The 24,211-nt window shown below is 57.8% G+C and overlaps 2 protein-coding genes across 5 annotated transcripts; both read right to left on the minus strand.

The window, feature by feature from the left end:
• Positions 1-416: 416 nt before the first annotated feature.
• On the minus strand, positions 417-15,853 carry TRIT1 (tRNA isopentenyltransferase 1). 4 transcript variants are annotated; one of them, XM_056509314.1, is made up of 12 exons: positions 15,677-15,853; positions 8,997-9,144; positions 8,516-8,607; positions 8,169-8,317; positions 7,210-7,352; positions 6,859-6,970; positions 6,652-6,764; positions 5,583-5,660; positions 4,035-4,144; positions 3,656-3,770; positions 2,115-2,199; positions 417-1,001 (listed from the first exon to the last, which is right to left on the minus strand). In XM_056509314.1, the coding sequence occupies exons 1-12, from the start codon at positions 15,830-15,832 to the stop codon at positions 788-790; spliced, it is 1,515 nt and encodes a 504-aa protein (XP_056365289.1). In that variant the 5' UTR covers positions 15,833-15,853; the 3' UTR covers positions 417-787. The 4 variants fall into 4 exon arrangements, with proteins under 4 accessions (XP_056365289.1, XP_056365290.1, XP_056365291.1 ...); XM_056509315.1 differs by lacking the exon at positions 2,115-2,199 and having other exon boundaries at positions 8,516-8,612; positions 9,002-9,144; positions 15,677-15,851; XM_056509316.1 differs by lacking the exons at positions 8,997-9,144; positions 15,677-15,853 and adding an exon at positions 8,894-8,989.
• A 2,427-nt stretch (positions 15,854-18,280) lies between these two features.
• Positions 18,281-22,945, minus strand: MYCL (MYCL proto-oncogene, bHLH transcription factor). The gene is made up of 2 exons (XM_056509215.1): positions 22,319-22,945; positions 18,281-20,045 (listed from the first exon to the last, which is right to left on the minus strand). Exons 1-2 carry the CDS (start codon positions 22,827-22,829, stop codon positions 19,480-19,482), a joined length of 1,077 nt encoding a protein of 358 aa, XP_056365190.1. The 5' UTR covers positions 22,830-22,945; the 3' UTR covers positions 18,281-19,479.
• Between the last annotated feature and the right edge of the window lie 1,266 nt (positions 22,946-24,211).

Raw genomic sequence — 24,211 nt, forward strand, 5'->3', positions numbered from 1 at the left:
AGGGCATTCCAGGCACAAATGGCACTCACATCCTCCAGGAACAGCACTGGGACACGACTGCCTGGCGGACACAGCACCAGGAATTTGCTGCTCTGTAGCTTGGATTCAAATTCGGGGCCAGTTCCCAGTGCCAAACCACAGTGTAACCCCCCGGGAACTCTGCCTTAACTAGGACAGGCTCATCTGTTGCAAACTCGATGAGATCATTTCCAAGTTCCTGTTTAACAGGTGCCAGCTCCTCCTGCACCTGCTGTGTGCACAGGGCTCCCTGCCCCCACCATGCTGGGAACATCTGCTCAGCTCCCTCGGGAGCTGTGGAAAAGGTGACTGGGAGAAGGAACCAGACCTGGATCTCCTGCCCTGTGCCCAGAGCAGGGAATGGGGCCAGGCAGAATCAGAGAGCAAGGAAACTGGGCTTGTTAACAGGGAGGGGGAACCCACAATAATCCTGCAACTTTATTTGCATATAAAAGAACAACAAAAAAAAAATTCCTCTCCACAATAAAGGCAGCCAGAGCTCGCTCTGGGCCAAGCTGGAGGAGTCAGGGGTATTTCTGTCTCTGAGATCCACACAAGCACATACCAGCAGCTCAGCCACTCATTCCAAGGATGCAGGAATTCACACTTTGCATGGGAGAAGGCTCCCAGCAGCCCTGCCCCAGGGCCCAGCCCGGTCCAGGCAGGGCTGGGGGAGCATGGGAACACAGAACACAGCGGGATGAGGCCACATGAAGAGGATCCGATGCCTTTGCTCTCACACACCTGCCTCATCCCCAAAAAAAATGACTCAGCTCCTTGGTTCAAGGTTGCCCAGGACTAAGGAGCTTCCTCTCTGTGCAGGTGGAGGCACAGCTGTTCCCTTTTCCAGGCCTAAGGCAAAGGCAGGCTGCTGTCCTCGTCCGAGCTCCCTGTGTCCCCACTGTCCCCCACGGTCCCTCTGGACTCCTCCAGCTTCCTCCTCTTCTTCAGGTGGTGCAGGTGGGATTTGGAGCGAGTGTGAGCTGGAGAAAGAGGCAAACAGAGTGTTTAATCTGTGGAATTTGGAAAAAGCTGAACCCCCCACACAGGGCAGAGCACCCTCCCTTGCCAGCCTCCTGCACAATTCACTCCTGAAAAAAAATGAACTCCCAAACCCTGCCCTGGCTGCTCCTCTGCACACTTCCAGACCAAACTATGAGAGCTCAGAAGAGAACAAAGCTCCCAAACCCCCTCAGGAAGGACTGAGAGAGGGAAAATCCTGGTTCTGAGTAAACAGGAGATTCCAGGTTGTCACTCCCAAGTCTGCTCCCAGCCTCTCCAGGGAAGAGGGAATGTGTTTCCCAAGAGGTGGCACCTTGCAGGCTGCAGGTGAGGCTGTGCAGCTCCCTGCTCCCCATGGAGAACTGCCAGGATCATTTGTAGGACTGGATCCCTGCACCACAGCATTGGGAATATCCTGTGCATCCCACAGGGCAGCCAGGGAAAAGCCTGGAGCAGAATTCAACTTCTGAGTAACTCCAGGGCAGTGCCCCAGCCATGAAAGAACTGCAGCAGGAGCCAGCTGGGAACAGAGGGGTAATCCCAGGGATTTGGTTTGGAGCAGCAGGAGCTGCATTTCTTGGTGAAATCACATCCTTAAGGACAGCCAAACCTCCTTATCAGCGGTTTTATCTCAGGGGAGGCTTTGTCTGACCATCTCAGCAGGGTGATTTTGCCATTTGCAAGAGATCAGAGCAGCAATTAAAGCACAAACTTTTCAAGCAGGGCCTTAATTAAAAGAGGCTATGTGCTCTGAATCAAGGCCCTCAGGTGTTTTCCAGCCATCCTTTTTCTGCCAAAGGATGAAATCACATGCAAAGCTGCTGCTTTATCACAATGCTGGAGGGTCACCCTCAGCCTGAGATAAAGTCTCACCTCCTGCAATTTGTCACCAGCAACACCAAAGCTACAGTGGCTGAGAAGTGCCAATTGCTGCTGCTGTTCTGGGGAGTTGTGCTCTTGAAGTCCACATAAATTGTAAAATCAGACACGATTTTAAAACTCCCCAGAGTCAGCAGGGCACTGGGAAACTCCCAAAATTCTCTGTCAGCCAAGAAAACAGAGCAGATCCACCCAGCTCCCACCACTGTTTTCACCTCACTTTTCCATTTTGCAGGCACAATAACAGCCAGGATTTGGAGCATTTTTCTCCCACCATCTGTGGATCTGAGCCCAGTTCAGCTGGATACAGAGAATAACAGCTGGGTCAGCCTGAGGGAGGCATTGTCACCATCCATTGCTATCTGGGGTCACACCCCTAAGGACTTGGAGCTGCAGCTGTGGGATCTGGGGGGGACCTCCAGCAGCTCCCACTTGGTCACAAAAATTGCTGGACCTAAAGGATGACAGGGACCTGAAAGCTTTTTTGGACAAGCAGAGTTCCTTCAAAGCAGCTCCTGGGACAGCTGAGAGTGGCTAAAATAACAACTGCACTTAACTGATCTCCCTGCAAGGAGCCTCCTACTCAGAGCCAGCTCCTGTCTGAGCTTTCAGCACTTCCCTGCCTCAGTCAGGAACAAGCAACTCCTTCAAAGCCAACAACCTGGGAAATTTATCTTTGGTTGTGTCTGCACCTGCTGGTTTTGGCTGGGGCAGAGTTGATTTCCCTCACAGTAGCTGCTCTGGGGTTGTGTTTGGATTTGTGCTGAGCACTGGGGTTGATAACTCAGGGATGTTTTGTTATTGCTGAGAGTTCTGGAATTGCCTCAAGGCCTTTTCTGCTCTTCACAGCAACACAGAGGGAGCTGGGGGTGCACAGGGTGGAGGGGACACAGCTGGGAGAGCTGACCCCAGCTCAGCCCTGGGACATCCCAGACCATCCTGGGGGGAAGGAGGAGGAAAGGGGGACATGGGGATGATGGAGTTTGTCTTCCCAAACTCACATTCGTTTTCCTGGGGATGGCTGAGCATCTGTCCAACCTTAGCAAGCAGTGAATTAATTCCTTCTTTTGCTTTGCTTTCTCTATTGAACTTTAACTCAACCCACAAATTTTCTCACTTTTACCCTTGCAATTCTCTCTCCCAGAGAGTGGGAGAGTGGCTGTGGGGGGCTCAGATGCTGGGGTTAAACCATGACCCTGCACATCCTGTATTTGAGCAACACATGGAGATTTACCAGTTTCATTTCTGCAGCCAGTTTCTCCGTGACTTTTTGTTTCTGGTTCTCAGCATGAGCCTCCCAGCACAGATAAACTCACTGACTTAATCTGATTCCAGCTGAGCTCTTTTAAAGTAAGTCTATGGAAAATAGAAAATCCTTTTTCTATTACTATTACAGCTAGGAATAGTTTAAAAAGAAAAATAAACACAGACAAATAGGAAATATTGGAGAAAAACTGAACTATTAAAAACATTAAGAAACCTTCATTTACACAACAGAATTTTAGAGGAGAGAGATTTGCTCTGTGCTTTTTGAGGAAGCATCCCCAGTGCTGTGAAGGACTAAACACAGCTCTGAGTTTGATGCTCAGATCTCTGGTGTGATGCTCTCTGTGTTTATTGGGTGTGGGGAAGGGAGAGATCCTGACAGATGGTTCAGGATGGCACAGCTCCTGCAAACAATCCTTGAAAGGCCAGGATCATGAGCTGGGGGTCATGCAGGGCACAGAGCCCCCCCAGGTGCCCTGCTGGGCCCTACCTGCCCACTCCCTGTCCCCGATGATGATTCTGTCACACAGCTCACACACGCGGTGGCTCCGCTTGTTCTCCTCGTCCTGCTCCATCCTCAGGGGCTCCACTGGGGGCTCACGGCCCTGCAGGTCAAATAATGCCTCAAATTGCATGAAAATCTGCCTGTAGAGGTTGGGATGGGAGCTTGCCAGACATCAAAGTTTTACCGAAGTGTAGCACCAGGCATTGGGGAAATGTTCAGCTGAGATAACTTGTATTGCTGCAAGGAAATGCCCAGGCTGGGCATGTGAACAGCCAGCCCTGCTCCAGGGAGAGACTGTGTGCCAAGGGAGGGGGCCTGGAGACCACTGAGAAGTCAGGCAGTGCCAAGCCCAGCTCCCCAGTACCTGGATGAAGCTCTCCACGATCTCCAGGGCAGGTTTCAGCACATCCTCCTCCCAGCGCTGCAGGTCAGACACCTCCAAGCCATAGACTGGGGGCACGTTGGGCCCAGGACCTACAGAAACACGAGGCAGGTCAGCAGCAGAAACCCCAGCACCCCCTCCCAGAGCCCAGGGGGAGCAGAGGATCTGCTTTTTCCTATCAGCATTCAGAAACCAACAGCACCAAGCTCTCCAGAGCCAAAATTCTCTCCTGCAAGCAGCAGGAACAGCTCAGGACTCAGGGAAGCATCTTCACAGGAGTGTTCTGGAATCTGAGCATGCCAACAGCTCATCACAACAACCTCCTCAGCCCAGCCCTGGTCCACAGGAGGCTGGGAGGATGAAAGAGCTGGATGCAGGCACAAAGCCACCACACCAGGCTTACAGGGAGATGCAGGCATGGAGCCTGGCTGAGGGATCTGAGCGTGCACATTCCCACTCAGAGCTGGAACTGATTGTGCAGGCATCATGCTCCTGGCAGCAGGAGATGCTTCACTAGTGACAAGGGACAGGTTCACAGCCACCCCTTTGGTCTCTCTTGGCCCAATGCCAGGGCACAGGGCACTTGCTGCAGCTGGACAGGGTGGAACAGCTGCCATCAGAGAGCACCTGCTCCCTGGGTGACCTGGCTGCTCTCCATGGCTCACCTGGCTGTCCCTGCCTGGACAAAGCCATCAAAGGCTCCACGTGCCAGTCCCCAGCAGGTGCTGGTTTTATTGCTGTACCCACAAACAAGCCCCTGACAGGCCATGTGAAGCACACCTGCCACCAGAAAGGTGAGCTGAGCCACCCAGCACACGGCCCTGGCACAGCTCCTGCCTCCTTCAAAGCCCATCTTTTTTTGACTCGAGTTTCTCCCTGCCTTCTCTCTTTTTTATTTTAAACTATTACTTATTTTATTGTTGTTTTGCCCCTACTGAGCACCTTTCAACAAGTGCCTGGCTCCCAGCTGCTGCTGCTGGCCCTGCTCCAAGGCTGGGGCTGGGATGGGGAAGTCCTGCTGGCTCCCTGCCACTGCAGAGAGCAGGGCCTGGGCTCAGAGCAGCCACAGGGCTCCTGCTCCTAATCTGGAGGGCAGCTGTCAAATGGGCTTTTCTGCCTGCCAGGAGCATGTGTGGGTGCGTGGGGACCCCCTCCCTGAGCCCCTCAGGAGCATTTGGCAGGATAAGCTGCAGGGATGTTGTGACCATCATCATCTAGTGGTGCCTGAGAGGCTGAGACCCTGACTGGGATTTTATCCCTCCTGATGGCCCTGCTGCTGGGAGGGGATGGGGTGCAGGGGTACAGGAGTGTCTGGGATGAGAGGCTGTGAGCAGGACACATCCCAGCAGGGGCAGGAGATTCACTCTGCAACCCAAACCAGCGTGAGGGAATTGGGGGAGGCAGAGTGAGTGGATGGGGACACTGGGTGGCTCCTGGAGGGTCTGGTTGGCAGCAGACTCCCAAAAACAGGCTGCCCCAAAGCCCCAGTGTCCCTCAGGAGCTGGAGGGGGGAATGAGAACAGGACTCACGTTTCAGGAAGCGGTTCCGGACCCATTTGTTCTGCCTCCGGGCGTATCTCTTGGTCACCTGCTTCAGGGCCTGGATCCCTTTGGAACAGAGAAAAAAACCCCAAAAGGTCAGGGAGAAGAGGCTGTCTGCTCCAGGGGAGGGAGGGAAATCACAAAATGAAGAAGTTTGTGCTGAGTGGCACCATGAGAATTACTTTCACAGTCAGTCTGGGGGTCTGTGCCTGCACTAAGAGCCCTGAGCTCACAGTGGAGAGGCAGTGGCAGCCTGGAAAGGCTGGACAAGGTACCCCAAATATCCCTGAATAAACTGAGGGTGCAAAGAGCCCAAAATCTCCACCCTGAAGCTTTCAGCAGATAGGACAACCTGTTCAAGTGCTGCACTGCTCTCATAAGGCCCAATTCTCTGCACAAACAGAGCCCAGGACTGCTCATTTCACCCAGCAGAGGATATTTACCACTCTACAACTGCTCAATATTTAGTTCCAGCCTTATCTAACCCCTCCTAATCATCTCCTGAGCAGACACAACAAGCTCCTTCTGCATCAGACTAGTTTGCAAGCCTTTTATCATTTCTGTGGTTTCCTCAGTCTCCACCTCCACTTCACACTGAACCCTCCTTGGCACAGATGGACTTTGCTTGTATGGAGAGCAGCTCCCCTCCAACAGCAGCCAGACATTCCAGAATAACACACCACCAAAGGGTGCATCCCTGCTGACTGATCCCCACATTCCTCCTCACCACACTGCTGCTGATTTCTGCTTCATTCCTCTTTTCCAGCCCTGCTCTCCACAGCACTCAGCCCAGCTGGGATCACCCAAGTGGACCTGCTCCACATCCCAGGTCATGCTGTGCCCTGTACATCTTGCAAGGAGGCCTCAGGGGAGGGAGGGGTTGCTCTGGGTGTGCTCAGAGATGCTCTCCAAGCACTGGAAAACGAATCCCTGCTCCTCTGGGCTGGCAGAAGTGGGAAATGCAGAGAGAAAGGTGCAGCAGGGGCTGTGACCTTGGTTTAGACCATCTTGTGGTGTCACCTGGAGCTTTGTGGGGCACAGAGGATGCTCCTCCCACCTTTTTCCAGCAGCAGGGCACTGGTTTCTGGCGAGCACTTCCCTTCACTGACGAGGTACTCGTGGAATTCCTTGAAGCCAATGGACTGGAAGATGCCATGCTGATAATCCTGCCTGGAGAACCAAAGGCAGGGGTCACAGCTATGTCCTGTGGAACAGTGGGAGACCTGCAGAGGGAGGAGCAGAGAGGATCTGGCTGCTCACCCACCGGTTCTGTGCCACCTTGTCCTGGTTGTAGCGGCGGTGGAAGTCCCGCAGCTCCTCCAGCAGCCCTGCAGCCACCATGTCATCCACCCTCTTCTCCAGCCTTGCATCCAGAGCTGCAGCAGGACAGCAGGACACGCTGAGGAGCCGTGTCCTGGGGGGCTGCACAGCCTGCCAGGACCTGAGTCAGCACTGCCAGGCTGCTGCTCCACCTGAGCAAGGCAGAGCCCGGCAGGTCAGGGAGTTCTCTGGCACACCCAGTGATGCCAGAGGAATTGCTGCCTTCTCCAGGGAGGAGGCTGGGGCAGGAGCAGGGAGTCAGCCCTTCCTCAGCCAGCCAGGAGCCCGCTCTCACCTGCCTGGTCTGCGTGGAGCCACAGGATGCAGGAATGTGGGTATTTCAGGGGCCCACCTAAGGGCCCCCCGCCTTCCTCCCCCTGCTGCTGGTGCAGGATTTCACTGTGGGGGATCCCTGTCTCTTCAAACACTTGGAGGCTCCTGGAAGCAGAGACACACAGAGCTCAGGGGCTGGGTGAGAAGGAGCGTTCCCACTGCCCCAGCAGCCCCGGGGGCTCCAGCAAACCGCAGACACTCGCCCAGATCCAGCCCTCTCATGTGGGGGGAGGGCAGGCTCCAGCCCCGTCCCGTGCCCGGCATCCGTGCACACCCAGCTCCTGGGGCTGCAGCGCTGGCACCCAAGGAGCCCAGAGCACAGCCACCCACTCCTGCCTGGCTCTGGGACAAGCCCTGCAGGGGACAGGGATCTGGCTCCAGCCCTGCCCTTTCCAGCCAGGCAGGGCTGCAGGGAAGGCAGGAGCGCTGAGATGCTGCTGTGGAGCTTCACCACCAGCCCAGCCCAGGCAGGGGAGGAGGGAGGTGGAGGAGCTGTGCTGTGCCCAACCCTCCATCCCCCTGCACCGTGCGAATGGGGTGGGCGGTGTTCTGCTCCCCGGGGCCAGGGCTCGGCTGGGACACAGCAGCAAGCCTGGTCTTGCTGCCGTGCTGTTCCCACAGAGCTCAGCTATGTTACTCAGCCAGCAGGGCAGCTTGCTCTTTAAATAGCTCCAGACAAAGCCTGCTGCTGCTGGGGCAGGGAGCAGGAGCAGCCCCAGAGCACAGCCCAGCACCAGAGGCAGCTCAGGCTGTGTGGCCAAAGGGCTCAGATCCCAGAGAGTCGCCAGCACCAGCGCTCCGAGGCCCCCAGGCTGTAAACCCAGGGGTGGGAATGCTCATCCTGCCGTGCTCCCAGGCACACAGCTCCCTTGGGAAGGGGTGCTGGGCCCTGCACCTGCTGCCCTGGCACTCCCAGCTCACCTGGCCACCTTGCGCTTGTCGTGGGGGTGCAGCTTGGCCGCCATCGCGGGGTCCACCTGCCTCAGGCGCCGGTGCAGCTCAGCACTGTCCAGCTGCTCCAGCTCCACTTTCCTGTCACTGTGCAGCCTGGGGGCACTGCTGGGCCTCTCCTGTGGGGCACAGGACAGCCCTGAACCAAACCCTGAACCAAACCCTGAACCAACCCTGTGCAAGCAACAAGATCCTCCAGAGCCATGGGGTGAAGCAGGGCCTTTAGGTTCTCCCTGCCCCTCTCTAACATTGTGCCAAACTGCAGGAATTCTGCCCAAAATGTGGGATTCATCCTTCCCCAGAGGGATTCACAGTACCTTGGTGTTGATAAGGACCTTCCAGAGCAGGGACTCGATGTAGTAGTTGGTTCCTCCCACAACAATGGGGATCTTGTCCCGGGCAAAGATATCTTCAATGTGCCAGAGTCAAGGAGAGAAAAGCAGAGATGGAGAGCAGGGGGGAAGGGCTGTGGGAGCAGCAGCCTGGGGCTCAGATCCCACTTTCCCAGCCCCAGTAAGGCTGCAGGACAGGGTTAGAGGTGTCCCTCATCTCTCATTATTCTCTGTCACCTCTGACAGCCACCACCAAAACTCAGGGACACCCCAGGACTGCCAGGGAGGGCAACACTCAGCACAGATCATCCCTGGGCTGTCCTGAGGGTTAGCTGGGTAAATGAAGCCCCAAACCCCTCTCACCAGCAGAATCCTCTCCAAAAATACAGTCAGTTGGGATGTGGGGAGCCCAGCCTTTGATCCCTCTGGCCATGGAGGGGGGAAGGCAGGCAAGCTGCAGCATGACAGGATATCAGAGGCACGGCTTTGTCCCTGAAATCCACCACGGTGTAGTTGGAGACAAGGGGATCCACAAAGCTGATCATGTGGTGTCTGCAGAGACGCTGCTCCTGAGGGGAAACCTTGTTGGTGATGATGTCCAAACCCTTGTAGACCTGGGGAAGAGAAGAGCCTGTCCTTCACCTCTGTGTCCTTCACCTCTGTGTCCTTCACCTCTGTGTCCTTCACTCTGTGTCCTTCACCTCTGTGTCCTTCACTCTGTGTCACCACTGCTGCCTCCCCCTGTCCCAGTCACCCCTGCCAGCCCCTGCTGGTGTCTGGGACACGCAGGGACACAGCAGGGGCACGTGCCACACTCAGGCAGGGCAGCAGGAATCCTGCCAGCAGCTGCTCCTGCCAGGGCCAAGCTGCCTCTCCCTGCTGCTTGTTCCTGCCCGTGGGAGATGAAGCGTTGAGTCCAACGGCTCGTGACTGGTTTGATACAGCTCTGTAATTAGGGGTGAGGGCTGACTGAGCTCCTGGACAGTGCAGTCAGAGCCCAGGTAGTGTCACCAGCTCAGCACAGCTCTGAAATTAAGGCCTACAGGCTGCCACCTCCTCATCTGCAGCTAAAATCTCAGGTGGGCTGTTCTCCAAACATTTCCAGCATGGCACGGAGCCTCGTGTGAGGACAAGGATCACTGCTTCCTGCAACACACAGAGCTCTCTGTGGATGCAACACACAACTTCATGGAGCCTCCTAAACACACACAGACAGCTCATGCACACCTTAAAAGCCTTAAAAGTGACGTGCTGCCTGCTCTGCCTGAGCCTCAGGGACACAGAAGGCAGCAGGGCAGTGATGCCAGGGGAATGAGGCACTGTCCTGGCCAAGGTACCAGGAGACACTGGTGAGCACAACCAGCAGCATCCCACATGTCCTTATTCTCAAACTGGGGATGCACACCCTCTGAGAGCACTGCTGAGAGATGCTGGCCCTCAGCTGAGAGCAGAGCAGGGAGAAAAGCCAAACCCTCAGCACCAAGCCCACGGCAGCATTCCTGGTAAAGAGCCAAGGCAACCTGCATCCCAGGAGATGAATCAAATCCACCCTCCAGGCTGTGCAAAGATCACACAAGGGGCTGTAAGGGCTGGAGCTGCCTCAGCTTGGTGTTCCACCAGCAGATTCCCTCCCTGTGAGAGCAGATTCCAGGCAGGAGAAGGGAGGACAGCTCCTCGCCCTGCTTCCCATGCACAGCCCTCCTCAGCATGGGAGCTCACAGTGGGACACATAAAGCTTCTCTGTCCAGCCCAGCTCTGTGCTCTAGCTCTGTTCCTGCTCTAGGATTGAGCAGGAGGTAGCAAAGGAGGTGCTTTGGAAGGATCTGTTTAGTTCTCAGAGCCTTCCTGCTTAAGAGAAGTCTCCCAGCATGGGATAAACCGGGATGATGAGGAAAAGGACTGGAAATGGCTGCACTCATTTCCTCCTCCATCCCCCCACAGAAACCACCCCAGCCAGACTTCAAGAAATAAATTTCCCCTTAATCCCCTCTGAGAAGCTGCCAAGCCTCCAACACAGCCTCCACCCACTGCTCCCCTGGTCCCAGACAGGAGGACAAGGTGACACAGAGGTGACCCAGGGGCACCAGGCACGGAGAGGCAGCGAAGGACGATGCCAGGTTAGTGGAGCAGGGAAGCCCCAGCCCTGCCTGGAGCAGTCATGCAAGCTGCTGGGGCTGCTGAACCAGCTCTGCTCCCACCTTGCTTAACTCTGGAGCTGGGAGAGCCAGGGCTGGCTCCTGCTCCCATCCCAAAAGGCTGGCCCGGGGGGCAGGAAGCCAGGGGGAGAGGGAGGGCAACCAAAGCCTGCAGAAAGGCAGCTGCCCCAGGGAATGGGGAGCAGGCAGGACGGGCCCACAGGCAGCTCTGCCAACGTGCCCCGTGGCTGCAGGCAGCCCATTGATCCCTGGGCAGCTCCATTCAACACGGGGCTCCAGCTGGCACAGAAACCCTCTGAATTCAGTGAGCTTTGGCTCCCTGCCTGCTTTCCCCATTTCCAGCCCTCCAGCTCCTCCAGTTCCCACTGCCTGCCTGAAATCACGGCGAGCACAGAGGGCTGATGGGCAGCTCAAAGGCAGCCAGCAGCTCCTGGTGCCCTGCACATCCAGGATACACAGCCCAGGCTGCCATCCCCGGGTTCTCCTGGAGATTAAACACCGAGAGCCTGGTGGAATATCTGGCAGCAAGGGCAGGAATGCAGTGTCAGTGTGTGGGCTGGGAGGAAACAAAGGCAGCCTTTTACACACAGGCAGTCAGCCCGGAGAAGGTTTCCACCAGCTGGCTGTCGGCAGGGCCTCGCACCGAGACGTCCTCCTGACACTCATTTCTATTTTCAGCCAGCGGCTCAGATAAGCCTTTGTTGCTTTCTAAGGCCCCAAAACAGATTAGCAGCAGCCTGGAGCAGCCGGGCTCCGAGACACGGAATGCAAGGCAGCACCAAAGGTGCTTAGCCTTGAGGGTGTCCTCCCACCTCTGCGCTGGGCTGGAAGGGGGAAAAGGTGGGGGAACTGAGGCAGGAACACAAACACAGATTTTTCAGGATCTGCAGCCCGGGAAGGGCAGGCTCTCCCAAATATTTGCTTTGCCATCAGTTCTGTGCATCATCCCAAACTCTGTCATCATTGGGGAGAAAGCATCAACTTCACTCTGAGTGCAGGGAGTGACATGACAGACCCCAAACACATCCAGGCCGTCTATGGCCAGGAAAATATCAGGATTTCACTGGGGCCATGCTGGAGAGGGGTGTGGAGGACCCAAACCATGCCAGGCTGCAAGGAGAGCACGACTGACTCCATGCCATGACAACAATGCCAGCAAAGGCTCTGGAGATGTCCTGACTCCACACACTGAGTGGCAAATGTGTGCTACAGCAACTGCATCACCACCCCCAAGGGAGGAACCCAGAAGGGACACTGGGACCCAGAAGGGACACTGGGATCCAGAAGGGACACTGGGATGGTGAGTGGATGGGGCCCTCATCAAGCTGGCACAGGGATCCCTGCATGTTCACAGCCAGGAATGAAGAAACAAGACTGGCTTCACCCTGCCTGGCTCTCCAAGGAATTACTTACTCCTCAACAAAACTCACTGGGATGACAAACAGCAACAGAAAGGACAAAAAGAAAGATTAAGAGGCCAGCAGATTAACCAGAGCTCCTGAGCTGCAAGCAGGCAGCAGTTAAGTCTGTAATTTGAGCACAGCGACTCAGAGCCGTGACGAAAACACCCTGGAGATGGATAGAGGGGTGCCTGTGTGTGGGAACAGGTGGGCTCAGGGCTCCCCAGCCCCTTCCCAAGCCTGGCTCCCGCTCCAGCAGCTGCCCAAAACACTGCCAGCATTTGTCAGAGCTGCTCAGAGCCCAGCAATGAATGCACGGAGGGGGCTGAGGGCGACACGCTCGCTGGCAGCTGTCAGTCCCGAATGAGCAATGGGATTTCCAAATTCCAAATTCCCTGCGAGGACAGCAGAGGCAGCCCTGCGTGGCAGGGGGACAGGCCACGGGGAGACACAACAAAGGCAGGCAGAAAGCAGCCCTGCCTGGGGGGCGCCGGGGGTCAGCGGAGCGTGGTGGGGGCCGTGCCGGGGCTGCGGGGCTCCCCCGCCTCGCCAGCACGCTGCATTAGGGGATAAAGCAGCCGAGCTGCTCGGCCCTGGCTCCACAGTCACGCTAGAATGAGATTAAAAGGAAAGCAGGACAAGAGGCACCGCAGCCAGGATGCCATTGGGCGCCTGCAGCAGGGTCCTCCCCGCGCTGTCTGCATTCCCATGGTGGCGACTGAAAGGAGAGGAGCAAAACGCAAGCTCCAAAACCTCCACCAGGAGGGATTCAGCTCCCAAACATCCACCAGCAGGGATTCAGCTCCAAAACCTCCACCAGCAGGGATTCAGCTCCCAAACATCCACCAGCAGGGATTCAGCTCCCAAACCTCCACCAGCAGGGATTCAGCTCCAAAACCTCCACCAGCAGGGATTCAGCTCCCAAACATCCACCAGCAGGGATTCAGCTCCCAAACATCCACCAGCAGGGATTCAGCTCCAAAACCTCCACCAGCAGGGATTCAGCTCCAAAACCTCCACCAGGAGGGATTCAGCTCCCAAACATCCACCAGCAGGGATTCAGCTCCAAAACCTCCACCAGCAGGGATTCAGCTCCCAAACATCCACCAGCAGGGATTCAGCTCCCAAACATCCACCAGCAGGGATTCAGCTCCCAGACATCCACCAGCAGGGATTCACTAGGCTCCAAACCCGCCTGCAGACTCAGCATGCAGCAGCAGCCCTCATCCAAATCAGCAGCCACTTCCCCAATATTAAAGCTCCTGCACTTCACATTTTGCCCTCTTGGGATTTCAGTTCAGCTCAGACCTTGCTCTTTTCCCCCAAGAGCTTAAGGGAAACACTGCATAAAATTGCTTTTTGATCGCTTGCCCCAAATTCAGGAGGTTGGGATTTCAAATTTAGCTCACTGGGACACAAACGGTGACCAGGAAACAGGGAGGTGGGCACAGGAGAGCAGAAGTTGATCTCTGAGCAGCACAAAGGGTGTTGTGGACAGAAAACATCTTTTTATGTAGAAAAATAATAACTATATTCAACCTTAAACTTGATGGAAAGTTCAGGCACTATAGGAAGTGAATAGTGAAAGTGTGGATCAGTATGGAAAATACTTTCCTAAACAACAACAAAATTGTTATTCTTGTGGTGGCTGAAATGTCCATCCTGTGACAAAGCTCTTGTAGCTGAACAAAATTAAGACCAAAAAAATGAGTTTTGGCTCCTTGCTGTTGACTTATCCCAACCACATAACTGATATATCCCACACTGCTGCCTGCAGTGAGAAATGAGATCACACACACTGTCACTGGCAAGTAGAAAGTATAATTTTAAATACTCTTCCCCAAACCTCTTGGTGTCCCTTTGCTGATGCCTGGTTGCTCACTACCAAGTTACTCCAGCCTTGCCTCACTCAACCCTTTATAGTCTTTGCAGCTTCTGGTGGGTTAAAATTAAAACACCTTTGCTCTGGTTTCATTCCAAAAGGTGAATTTATTGGGGGTGGGGGAGCTTAAACAAACACTTTGAACAAACTCTGCAGTTTTGGTTGTGCTGCTGTGTTCAGAGCCCACAGGGCAGGGGGGGGACACGAACCAAAAAACTGCCCATGGGACAGGCACTGGGGACAGGACAGGGACACCAGGACAGGGCAGGGACACTGGGACAGGGACATTGGGACAGGGACATTGGGACAGGGACACCAGGACAGGACAGGGACACCAGGACAGGGACATTGGGACAGGGACACCAGGACAGGGACACCAGGACAGGGACACTGGGACAGGGACATTGGGACAGGGACATTGGGACAGGGACACCAGGACAGGACAGGGACACCAGGACAGGGACATTGGGACAGGGACACCAGGACAGGGACACCAGAACAGGACAGGGACACTGGGACAGGGACATTGGGACAGGGACATTGGGACAGGGACACCAGGACAGGGACACCAGGACAGGACAGGGACACCAGGACAGGAACATTGGGACAGGGACACCAGGACAGGACAGGGACACCAAGACAGGGACATTGGAGCTGAGACAGGGGCAGGGCTCCAGGGACAGGGATATGGGACAGGGAACTGGAAACAGGACAGGGACACCGGGACAGGGACATTGGGACAGGGACATTGGGACAGGGACACCAGGACAGGACAGGGACACTGGGACAGTGGGACAGGAACACCAGGACTGGACAGGGACACCAGGACAGGGACATTGGAGCTGGGACACTAGGACAGGGACACCGGGAACAGGACAGGGACACCGGGACAGGACAGGGACACCGGGAGTGCGTTCAGCAGCCAGGATCCATCCCGTGGGCTCTCCCTGACAGGCACCCGGACACGGGGCCCGGGAGAACCGGAGGGAACCTGCCCGGAGCCTCCGGGGTTGAGCTTCTCCAGGCCCCGGCCGGGCTGTGTGCCCCTCCAGGCCCGGCTTGGACTTTCCGCGGTGCAGCCCAGGAGACTCCGGTACAGGCCGGACCTCCCCCGTACAACACAGACCCTTCCCAGTGCAGCTCAGACCATTCCCGGTACAGCCCAGACCCCTCCCGGCACAGCCCAGACCCTTCCCAGTGCAGCTCAGACCATTCCCGGTACAGTTCACACACTTCCCAGTACAGCATAGACTCTTCCCGGTGCAGCTCAGACCCCTCCCGGCACAGACCATGAGGCCTCGGTACAGGCCGCACCTCCCCCGGTACAGCCCAGGAGGCCCCGGTACAGCCCAGACCCCCACGGTACAGCCCAGACCCTTCCCGGTACAGCCCAGACCATTCAGGGTGAAGCTCAAACCCCTCCCGATGCAGCTCAGACCATTCCCGGTACAGCCCAGACCCCTCCCGGTACAGCCCAGACCCCTCCCGGTGCAGCTCAGACCCTTCCCGGTACAGCCCAGACCCTTCCCGGTGCAGCTCAGACCCTTCCCGGTGCAGCTCAGACCATTCCCGGTGCAGCTCACACCCCTCCCGCTGCAGCCCCCGGCAGAGGCCGAGCCGCCTCCCAAGCCCGGCCCAGGCTCCGGGCGCGGCTCCTCCCCGCCGCAGGCCCGGCCGCGGCCTCCCCGCTGCCCGGTACCGGCCGTACCTGCATGGAGTCAGCGCTGACGATCTCCCCGCCGAGCCGCAGCCCGAGCTGCAGCGCCAGCGCCGATTTCCCGGTGCCGGTGGCGCCCAGGATCACCACGAGCGGCCGCGGCGGCCGCGGGGCCCGGCCCAGGCACAGCGCGGCCGCCGCCGCCATGGCCCGGCCGGGGACGGGCGGGCGGGACGGGGGCGGGCCGGGGCCGGGCCCCGAGCTCCGTGTGCGGCTGCAGCTCCGTGTGCGGCCCCGAGCTCCGTGAGCTCCGTGTGCCCGTGCCCACCGGGGCTCCCCTCCCCAGCCCCAGCCCCCTCCGTGCCCCTGTGCCACTCTCCGTGCCCGTGTCCCCCTCTGTGCCCCCTCCATGCACGTGTCCCCCTCCGTGCCCGTGTCCCTCTCTGTGCCCGTGTCCCCCTCCGTGCCCCTGTGCCCCCTCCATGCCCCTGTGCCACTCTCCGTGCCCGTGTCCCCCTCTGTGCCCCCTCCATGCCCCCGTGTCCCCCTCCGTGCCCGTGTCCCCTCCGTGCCCGTGTCCCTCTCCGTACCCCCGTATCCTCCTCAGTGCCCCCGTGTTCCCCTCCGTGCCCGTGTCCCCTTCAGTGCCGCGGCTCCCCACACCCAGCCCGTTCCCCTCCCGGTGTCCCGGTGCCCAAACCCATCTGCAATCCCCCGTCCCATTTTCGGCTCCACCGTTACCCCCCAAACAAGCCCCTCACGCGTGGGGCTGTACCCCGTGGTCCCTTTTTCAGGATGCTGTTGCCGTATCAACGGGGCAAAGCGATGAGGAGCGGGGCTGTTGCCACGGCAACAGGGCAGAGTAGGATGATGCGAGGGGGCTGCTGCCATAGCAACGCAGAGCAGCGTGTTGCCGTGGCGACCGCAGCGTCCACTGAGGCTCGTCCTTCCTCCCCATCGCCACGGCAACAGGAGGAGATGGGGAGCGGGCCGCTGTCTCCGTGGCAACAGAGGAGGGGGAGAAGGCGAGCCCGTTGCCATGGCACCTGCGCGGTGCTGCTCTCCCTGGCAACACACATCCCTCGCCATGGCAACACGGAGAGGGAGGCTGCTGGCCGGAGGGGTGTGGGCAGCCGGCCCCCCCTCGGCAGGCAAGGGATTATCGGTGCCTCGGGAAACTGTCCTAAAAATTTGCCAGCCCAGGCGTGAAGGCGGCATCGTGCCCGAGACACCCCCGGGCCGGAGCAGGGACGGGAGGGAAGATGTGATGGGCCAGCAGAAATGGTTTGGGGGGTACAGCAAAGAGCAGGGTGTTAGCAGGGCAGCGTGCATTAAAAATTAACGAATTCAGACCCTGGCAGTGCCCACTTGTGCTGATTGCAGCTGATGCTCACAAATTGCAGTGCTGAACAAGCAAGCAGGAAAGCCCTGTGTGCTTATTTTGTTCACTTGACAGCACTGTCAGTCTCCTTCCCTCCTCCTGACCGTGATGATATGAGAGGAGACACGTGCTCCAGTAACCAGGGAAGTTTCAGGTAGATATATGAGGATAGAGGCTTTACACTCAAAGGTGTTTACAAATTGCAACTCAGTTTGATTTGGGGACATCTCCCACTAGTGACAGTCTCAGTTCGTGGATCTGCTCATCAATTCCAAGAAAAATAATTAATATTTTAAACTTCTTATGTAGCCTTCAGCAGGAAAAGAAAAAGCCCAACTTGCTAAAAACCTTCTCGGGAGGGTCACCTTGAGCTGAGAAAAGACAGACTGCGAGTGTAACAAAAACACAACAAAATAACCGTGAGGGGCTGGTACATCTGGGCTTTGTTTGCTGCGCATGGGCGAGGTGTCAGATTTAGGTCACCCTGCTCCCTGCTTAAGCTCTGGGTCATGGGAGCACCTTTTAATGCAGCTCTGAGAGGCTGTGACACCGTGTGATGCAACCCAGAGTGTGAAACGCTGCTGGCACCCAGGGGGACGGGTGTTTAAGGGCTTCTGTGTGGCATCGTTGCTATTTAAGGCTGGTTTCCCGCGGGTGATGGAGGCTCCAGCAGCAGCTCCTGGCTCCTGGCTCCTCAGCAGTAACATAATCCCACATCCCTCCTGCATTTAGAGTAAGACTTTTGCTGCCAGGACAAAGGAAACCCAAACGTGTCAGGTTTGGGGGCAGCAGGAAGAACACACGTATATATCATTTCATCCACTTGGCAGATCTGGGATGTGGAGCTCTCTGGTGTGAGTGGATTGCATTCCCCCCTCCCTATAGGGTTACAGCCCCAGCCTGACCTGTGGGGCAGCCATCACCCCACACCCCCTGCCCCAAACCCCATTAGGGGGGTTTATAGTTACATCAAAGCCTTCTCCCAGCCCAGCCTGGGCTCTCTGCCCTTCCTTACCAATAAAACCACTTAAAAGGAGGAAAAATAATCCAGGTGATTCATTTCCACCACCACAACCACTTCTTCTTCAAGTGCTGGGAGAAAACCAGGACAAAGAGCTCAGTCTTGGTGCAGCTGAGCCCTGGTGCAAAATAGATTAATTTCTATTCATGGCCAGGATACCCCAAAAACCCAGGGAGGGCAAGAACAGCCCCCCCAGGAGCACAGAGGTGATGCATGGAAACCCAGAGCCGACTGCATGGAAAAAGCCAACCCAGGCTGTTGCAAACTTATTTATTTATGAAGTATGAGGTAATGAAGAAAGTGCTAAATCCAACCAGTGTTAACTCTAACAGTTCTCAGCAGGTCAGCAGGGACCCCAGGGTGCCGTCCTGCAGGACCACCCCTGCCAGCAGCCCTGGGAGGGGACAGGGACTCTGCCACCCCTCCAGGCTGGGCAGCAGGAGGGCACAGGCAGGGAAGGCAGCGCAGCCCAACCTGCCCAAAGCAAAGCCCAAAGCTTTGCTGGGGATTTTAAGTGGCTGCTGGTGAAGGAGAACTCCCAAGGGTGGGAAAAGGGGGTCACAGGGATGCTCACAAGGATGGGAAAGGGATAAAATCCCCTGTTATTGCAAATGGATGGTTTGGAGAGCTGCAAGGGGGTGAATGGCCTCTGCGAGGACTCAGCTCAAGGGTCCAGCAGGAACCAGCCCCTTCCTGATCTCCCTAAAGTGCAGCAGGACTGAGCCCTCCCCCACAGCAGGAAATCCCCCTTAAAAAAAAAAAAAAAAAAAGTTTTCATATATTTATATATATATAAAAAAGCAAACTCTTTACCAATACTTCTCAAAAAAGTGGTACAAAAATACAGTATAAAAACACAGCCTCCAGTATAAGACTCGCAGTTACAGCAGCAGTTTCTAGAACACAAAAATCCAGGACCAGCTACTGCGTGAAGTGACGGGGAAGTGAGGTACGGTCCAGCCGAGCAAGGGGACTGCTGCTCATCCCAGTGAGAGGCACATCCTGCCCTCACCATCTCCATGGGATCTGTCCAGAGATGAGCCCCGTGCTGGGCTCTGTGCTGCCTGCTCCCAGGAGCCAAGGCAGACGTGGTTGCTTGGGATTTTTAGGGCGAGGTGGGTGCCCAGGGGTAGCTCCCAGAGATGCTGTTGGTGGCAAATGGCAGAGAAGGGTGCAAGGGCTGCTGGGGAGGGGGAATGAATTTGAGCTCTTGAACTGGAGCTGTCACTGAGGAACAAGGGAAATCTTGGAACACCCAGCTCCAGGAAGCCAACCCTGGGTGGGTGATGCTGTGTGGGGTCTCTGCTGCAGACCCATTCCCGCAGCCACTGCCACGTGCTCCAGCCCCCAGGGCCAACAGTTCGACAAGCAACCAAAAAATAAAAAAAATGTGCAAATTGAGAAGGAGCTGGGGGGTTGTGGGGAGCAGGATGGGGGGGGGCACACCGGTTGCTAGTGCCCCTTAAGGTGAGCAATCCGTTTGAGCAGCTGGGTCTGGCGCAGCTGCAGCTGCCGTTTCTCGGCTGCCATCCTCCTCTCGGCGCTGATGAGGGACTGCAGGTACTCGGAGGATTTGCTCAGGATCACCACCTTGGGGGTTTTGGGGCAGCTGGCCAGCCCAGGCACCTGGTCCCGCAGGGCCAGGAAGCGCGAGCGGAGGTCGTTGCGCCGCTTGCGCTCCAGGTAATTGTGGTTTTTCCTCTTGGCCACGTCCTCGCTGTCCGAGCCGGGGCTGCTGCCGGGTTTTGGCAAGCCAGGCTCAGGCAGGGTCGCAGCAGGGGCTGGTTCCACAGTGCTGGGTGGCTCATCCTCCTCCTGCTCCTGCTGGGGTGACTGGGGCGGGGGGCAGGAGTCGGGCGGGGAGCGGGCGGCGTAGTTGTGCTGCTGCTGGTGGACGGAGATGTGGAAACGTTTCATGCAGGGGTCCAGGGGGTCGGCTCGGAGCGTGATGGTCACCGGCTTCCTCAGGCTGAGAGACTGTCTCTTGTCCACCGTCACCACGTCGATCTCTTCACCTTCTGCTCTCGCGGCAAAGAAAGAACAAACTCATCAGCTGGGAATGCCCCGGCACCTTCCTAGAGATTCTCATCAGCTGGGAATGCCCAGGCACTTTCCTAGAGACCCTCATCAGCTGGGAATGCCCAGGCACTTTCCTAGAGATTCTCATCAGCTAGGAATGCCCAGGCACTTTTCTAGAAGTCCCCACAGCTCTCCGGACAACTTCCCCACTAATGTTTGCTCATGCACTGCAAACCCTGTGACCTCCAGAAGGGACTGAGTGATTTAAGTGCCCTTCCAATACCATCACGTGGGAAGGAGTGGAATTCCTTCCCTGTTTCATGCGCCTGGTCCCCCAAAATTGGACTGGGAGGCTTTATTTCCGCCTCACTTCAGCACCAGGAGCAACATGTGTTCATCATAAAGGATCACCAGGAGAGAAACAGCCGAGCCCTCCTGCGAGGTGGGGGGGAACTGGAGGAGCAGGATGCTGGGACAGCCTGGTTCCAAAGTTCATCCCGGTCGGGTGCTTTCATGGCCCATTGGAATTGTAAATGAGGGATATAAGGGCAGAACTAGCCTTTGTTCCCCTCGGCTGCAGCTTCCCACCTCGGTGACTCGTTACTTTTCACAAGTGATAAAGCCCATTCAGCCCCGGCTTCCCGGGGACAGAGGGGACAATCCCCCACTGTGCAGGGAGGGAGGGAGGGGTGAAGAGGTCCCTCCAGCAAACTCTGAGCCTCAAAGGCATCTCGAGCCCAGAAACAGAAAGACCTAAACAAAGCCTAATTGGCCCCAAAACACTCTGCCAATTGCCCCATCCCAGAAATGCCCAGTGGCTTTGGGGACAGTGAGGTGAGCAGAGCCGCGATTGCTCTCACTTTAGAGGAAGGGCCTCCAACTTTTTTCCTAGGCTTTGGGGGAAAATAAAGCTTCTTGCTAAAAGTCCTCTGAGATGCTCAGCATCGTGGGCAGAGGTTTGGCCCCCACTCTCCTGTCAGGGGCCAGTGCTGGGCTTCCGATTGTGACCCCAGCTGATACCCCAAACCTTCCAGGTTTGAGGTTCAGCCCAGAAAGCCCAAACTCCCGCGATAGTGGAGCTCCAGGGCTGGGGACACCCATCAGTGTCACAACCCGCGCGGTCTCAGCCCCGTGTACACACACACGCTCATTAATAAAAAAAGTCAGAGCGCGTAGCCCCGCCCCCCGCAGGCACCCATTGGCTGTCCCGCGGGGCCGGCCGGCTGTGCTGCCATCCCATTGGTCCGCGCTCCTGTCCATCAGCGCGGCCCCTCTCATTGTTTGCAATCTGTTGCTTTTTGTTCGGTGCCCACGTGGCGCGGCCGGACCCCTCCGGGACCCCCGGGACACCGGGACCCCACCGGCATCCCCCGCCGGGCCCCCGCAGATTTGGGCTAAGCCTCTTAACGCCCGCGACCTGGCTTACAGTCCCCGGGCTACTAATGGCATTAAAGCCCGCGCCGTGACTCACCGGCGCAGGTGGCGGCCACCGGCAGATTTATTAACGGGGTCACGGCAGCGCTGCCAGCCCGGGAGCGAGGGAAACAACCCACGAGGCTGCGGGGCTGTGAAGAGCCCGGAGGGTGTTTGCAAATAAGCACCGAAAATTGGCGTGAGATTGGAGAGATGCGGGGCACCCTGCCCTTGGGGCGGGTGGGTTTTGGAGGTATCGGAGTGTGTAAAACACCCACACATCCCCAGGCGGGACGGGCAGACGCGCCCCGGGGCTGGGCTGGGACTCGCCACAACCGGGGTTGCTGTTCCTGCCCGTCCTACCGAGCCACCGCCTCGGGGGACGCGCCGCTGCTCCCAAAGCTGCTGCCCCCGGGGCGGATTTTGCCTTCTGCCCCCAGGGAAGCCCGGCCCGGCCGTGGGAGGAAGGAGGGGGAGCAGCCGAATTGATGAGCCGGCGGCAGAGCGCGGTGCAACGCTCAAAACACCAAAGTTTGCACGGCGAGCTGAAAACTTGTCCTTCAACCTTCCCACGAGGTTCCCGTGGGCTCGGGACGAGGGAAAAGGGGCCACCAGAGTCTCACGCACCCTCCCGAGAGGGACAAGGGTTTCCCGAGCAGAAACCCCGCGGGAAGGGGGAACAGCCGAGCCCGCTTTGTTCGCGGGGCCGGGACCGGGGCTCGCTCGGAGTCTCAACAAAGGCGCAGCCCGGCTGGGAGGTTCCCTGCTCACACATGTGCGGACACGCGTGTGCCCCACGCCGGGCTCCAGCAGGGCTGGGGGCACCGGCAGCCCGGCGGCGGAGCGCTCCATCCCTTACCGGAATCGCTCTGGCCCTCGGATCCCGAGGACGCGGGGATCTTGCTCTCGGCCAGCGGGCAAAGGAAGACGGCAGCGGGATCCACGCACTCGCTGACGGAGCTGCTGAAGCCAAAATCCTGCGCGAAGGATGGTTTGTGCGGCGTGGCTCTCTGCGTGCCCGTGGAAAGTTTCTCTGTCATCGCCTTCTCCAGTCTCTCCCGCGCTGAAAAACCGCTCCACATGCAATCCTTGAGGATGAAAGCGCTCAGGTTGCCGAAGATCTGCCCCGTCCCTATGAGATACTCCGGCTCTTCCCCGGCCAGGCAGTACCGGGAGAGCCATCCCGACCCCGGGCGCTCCTCCGCCCCCGAGCAGCACCCCTTGTCCCCGGGAGAGCCCAGCGGGGACAGCGGGGGCGTGGGCACCAGCTCGAACTTCTTCCAGATGTCCTCGCTGGGCGCCGTGGAGCGATGGAAATCCTCCTGGGCGTCGTGATCGTAGAAGTAGTGCTGGTACGAGTCAAACTCCATCTCGGCACGGGTTTGGGGGCGGCTGAGAGAAGAACAGGAGTTCAGGAGAGGGGCAGCCCCAGGGATGAGGGGGGACCCCCACCCCGGCGCCAGCCCCCGAGCCGGGACCGCGGGCGCATTGTTCCCCCGGTTTTATAGCGCGGCCGCGGAGCTCGGCCCCTCCTCCGCCAATCGCCAGGCGAATGTTTGCATAAAGGGTGTGACAACGCTCCGTACCCCGCCCCGCGAGGGGACACGGCGCCCGGTGTCGCTGCCGGGGATGCTCACGGGGTTCTGGACCAGCAGCCACCCCGTGCGCTGGGCTGGGGGCTCCTCGCTGCCCCCAGGAGCGCCCCGGGGGCTCCCAGCGCCGTCCTTGGCCCATCGGGAGGGGCAGAGTTTGGGGATCCCCCCCTACAAGGGCTAAGGAGGGACCCGCCGCTGTGTCACCAGCCTGGGGACAAGGGCAAGGCTAACTGGAGAAAACGGGACAGGTCACAAGGAGGCATCGCCTGCTGCCGGGGACGATTTTTGAGTGCTCGTTCTCATCTGTCCCCCCTGCTTGGCTGTCACCCCAATTCCTCTTGGGCTGCCACCCAAGGTGGCTCCAGCACTGGGCAGCGGTGGGGTCACTCAGAGATTGTGTCCAGCTCAGGCTGCCACCCTGGATGCCAGCTGGAGCCACCCCCACTCCTTCTCAAAACCCTCACAGACCCAGCTGGAATAATTTCCCCCCGAAAGACACCAACCCCGGAGAAAGCTGCCTGAAACAAGGAGGGGCTGTGGGGACACCAGAAAAACCAGTGCCCAAGAGGAACGAGGTCTGTGCATGGAGGGGTTGGGAGCCACGGGGGATGTCAGGAGAGAATTTGGGGTGTCCTGGGACACACACACAGCTCCCACCAGCAGCACCTGGCACATCCAGCCGTGGGGTGCGGAGGGACACGCTGTGGGAAACAGGATGCAGGATGCTGCACCTCTCCAACCCCAAGTTCCTTCTAGAAACGGCAATAAATGTTGTGAAAACACAGCGGGGCTTTCACCTCCGGCACTTAATTGTTACACACACACACGCAGGGGTACAAAGTCCACCCGGAACCAACAGATTCCCCTCTCAGTGCGTGAACCCGCTTCAGCCCCAGCACCCTCCTCCTTTTGTCACCTGGTGGGGGTGAGGCCACGGGGTTTGTCCCAGTGGGCAGCACTGGGAGCTGGGGGCACTGGGGGTGGTGCAGCACCGGCCCTGAGGGAGGAAACTGTCCCAGTACAGCCCAGTGCAGCCAGTACAGCCCAGTACAGCCCAGCACTGCAATGCCCTTCATGGATCAGCACAGCCCAGTACAGCCCAGTACAGCCCAGTACAGCCCAGTACAGCCAGTACAGCCCAGCACAGCCCAATGCAG

This window comes from Oenanthe melanoleuca, chromosome 23 (assembly GCF_029582105.1).
Source record: "Oenanthe melanoleuca isolate GR-GAL-2019-014 chromosome 23, OMel1.0, whole genome shotgun sequence".
In the NCBI taxonomy this organism is placed as follows: domain Eukaryota; kingdom Metazoa; phylum Chordata; class Aves; order Passeriformes; family Muscicapidae; genus Oenanthe; species Oenanthe melanoleuca.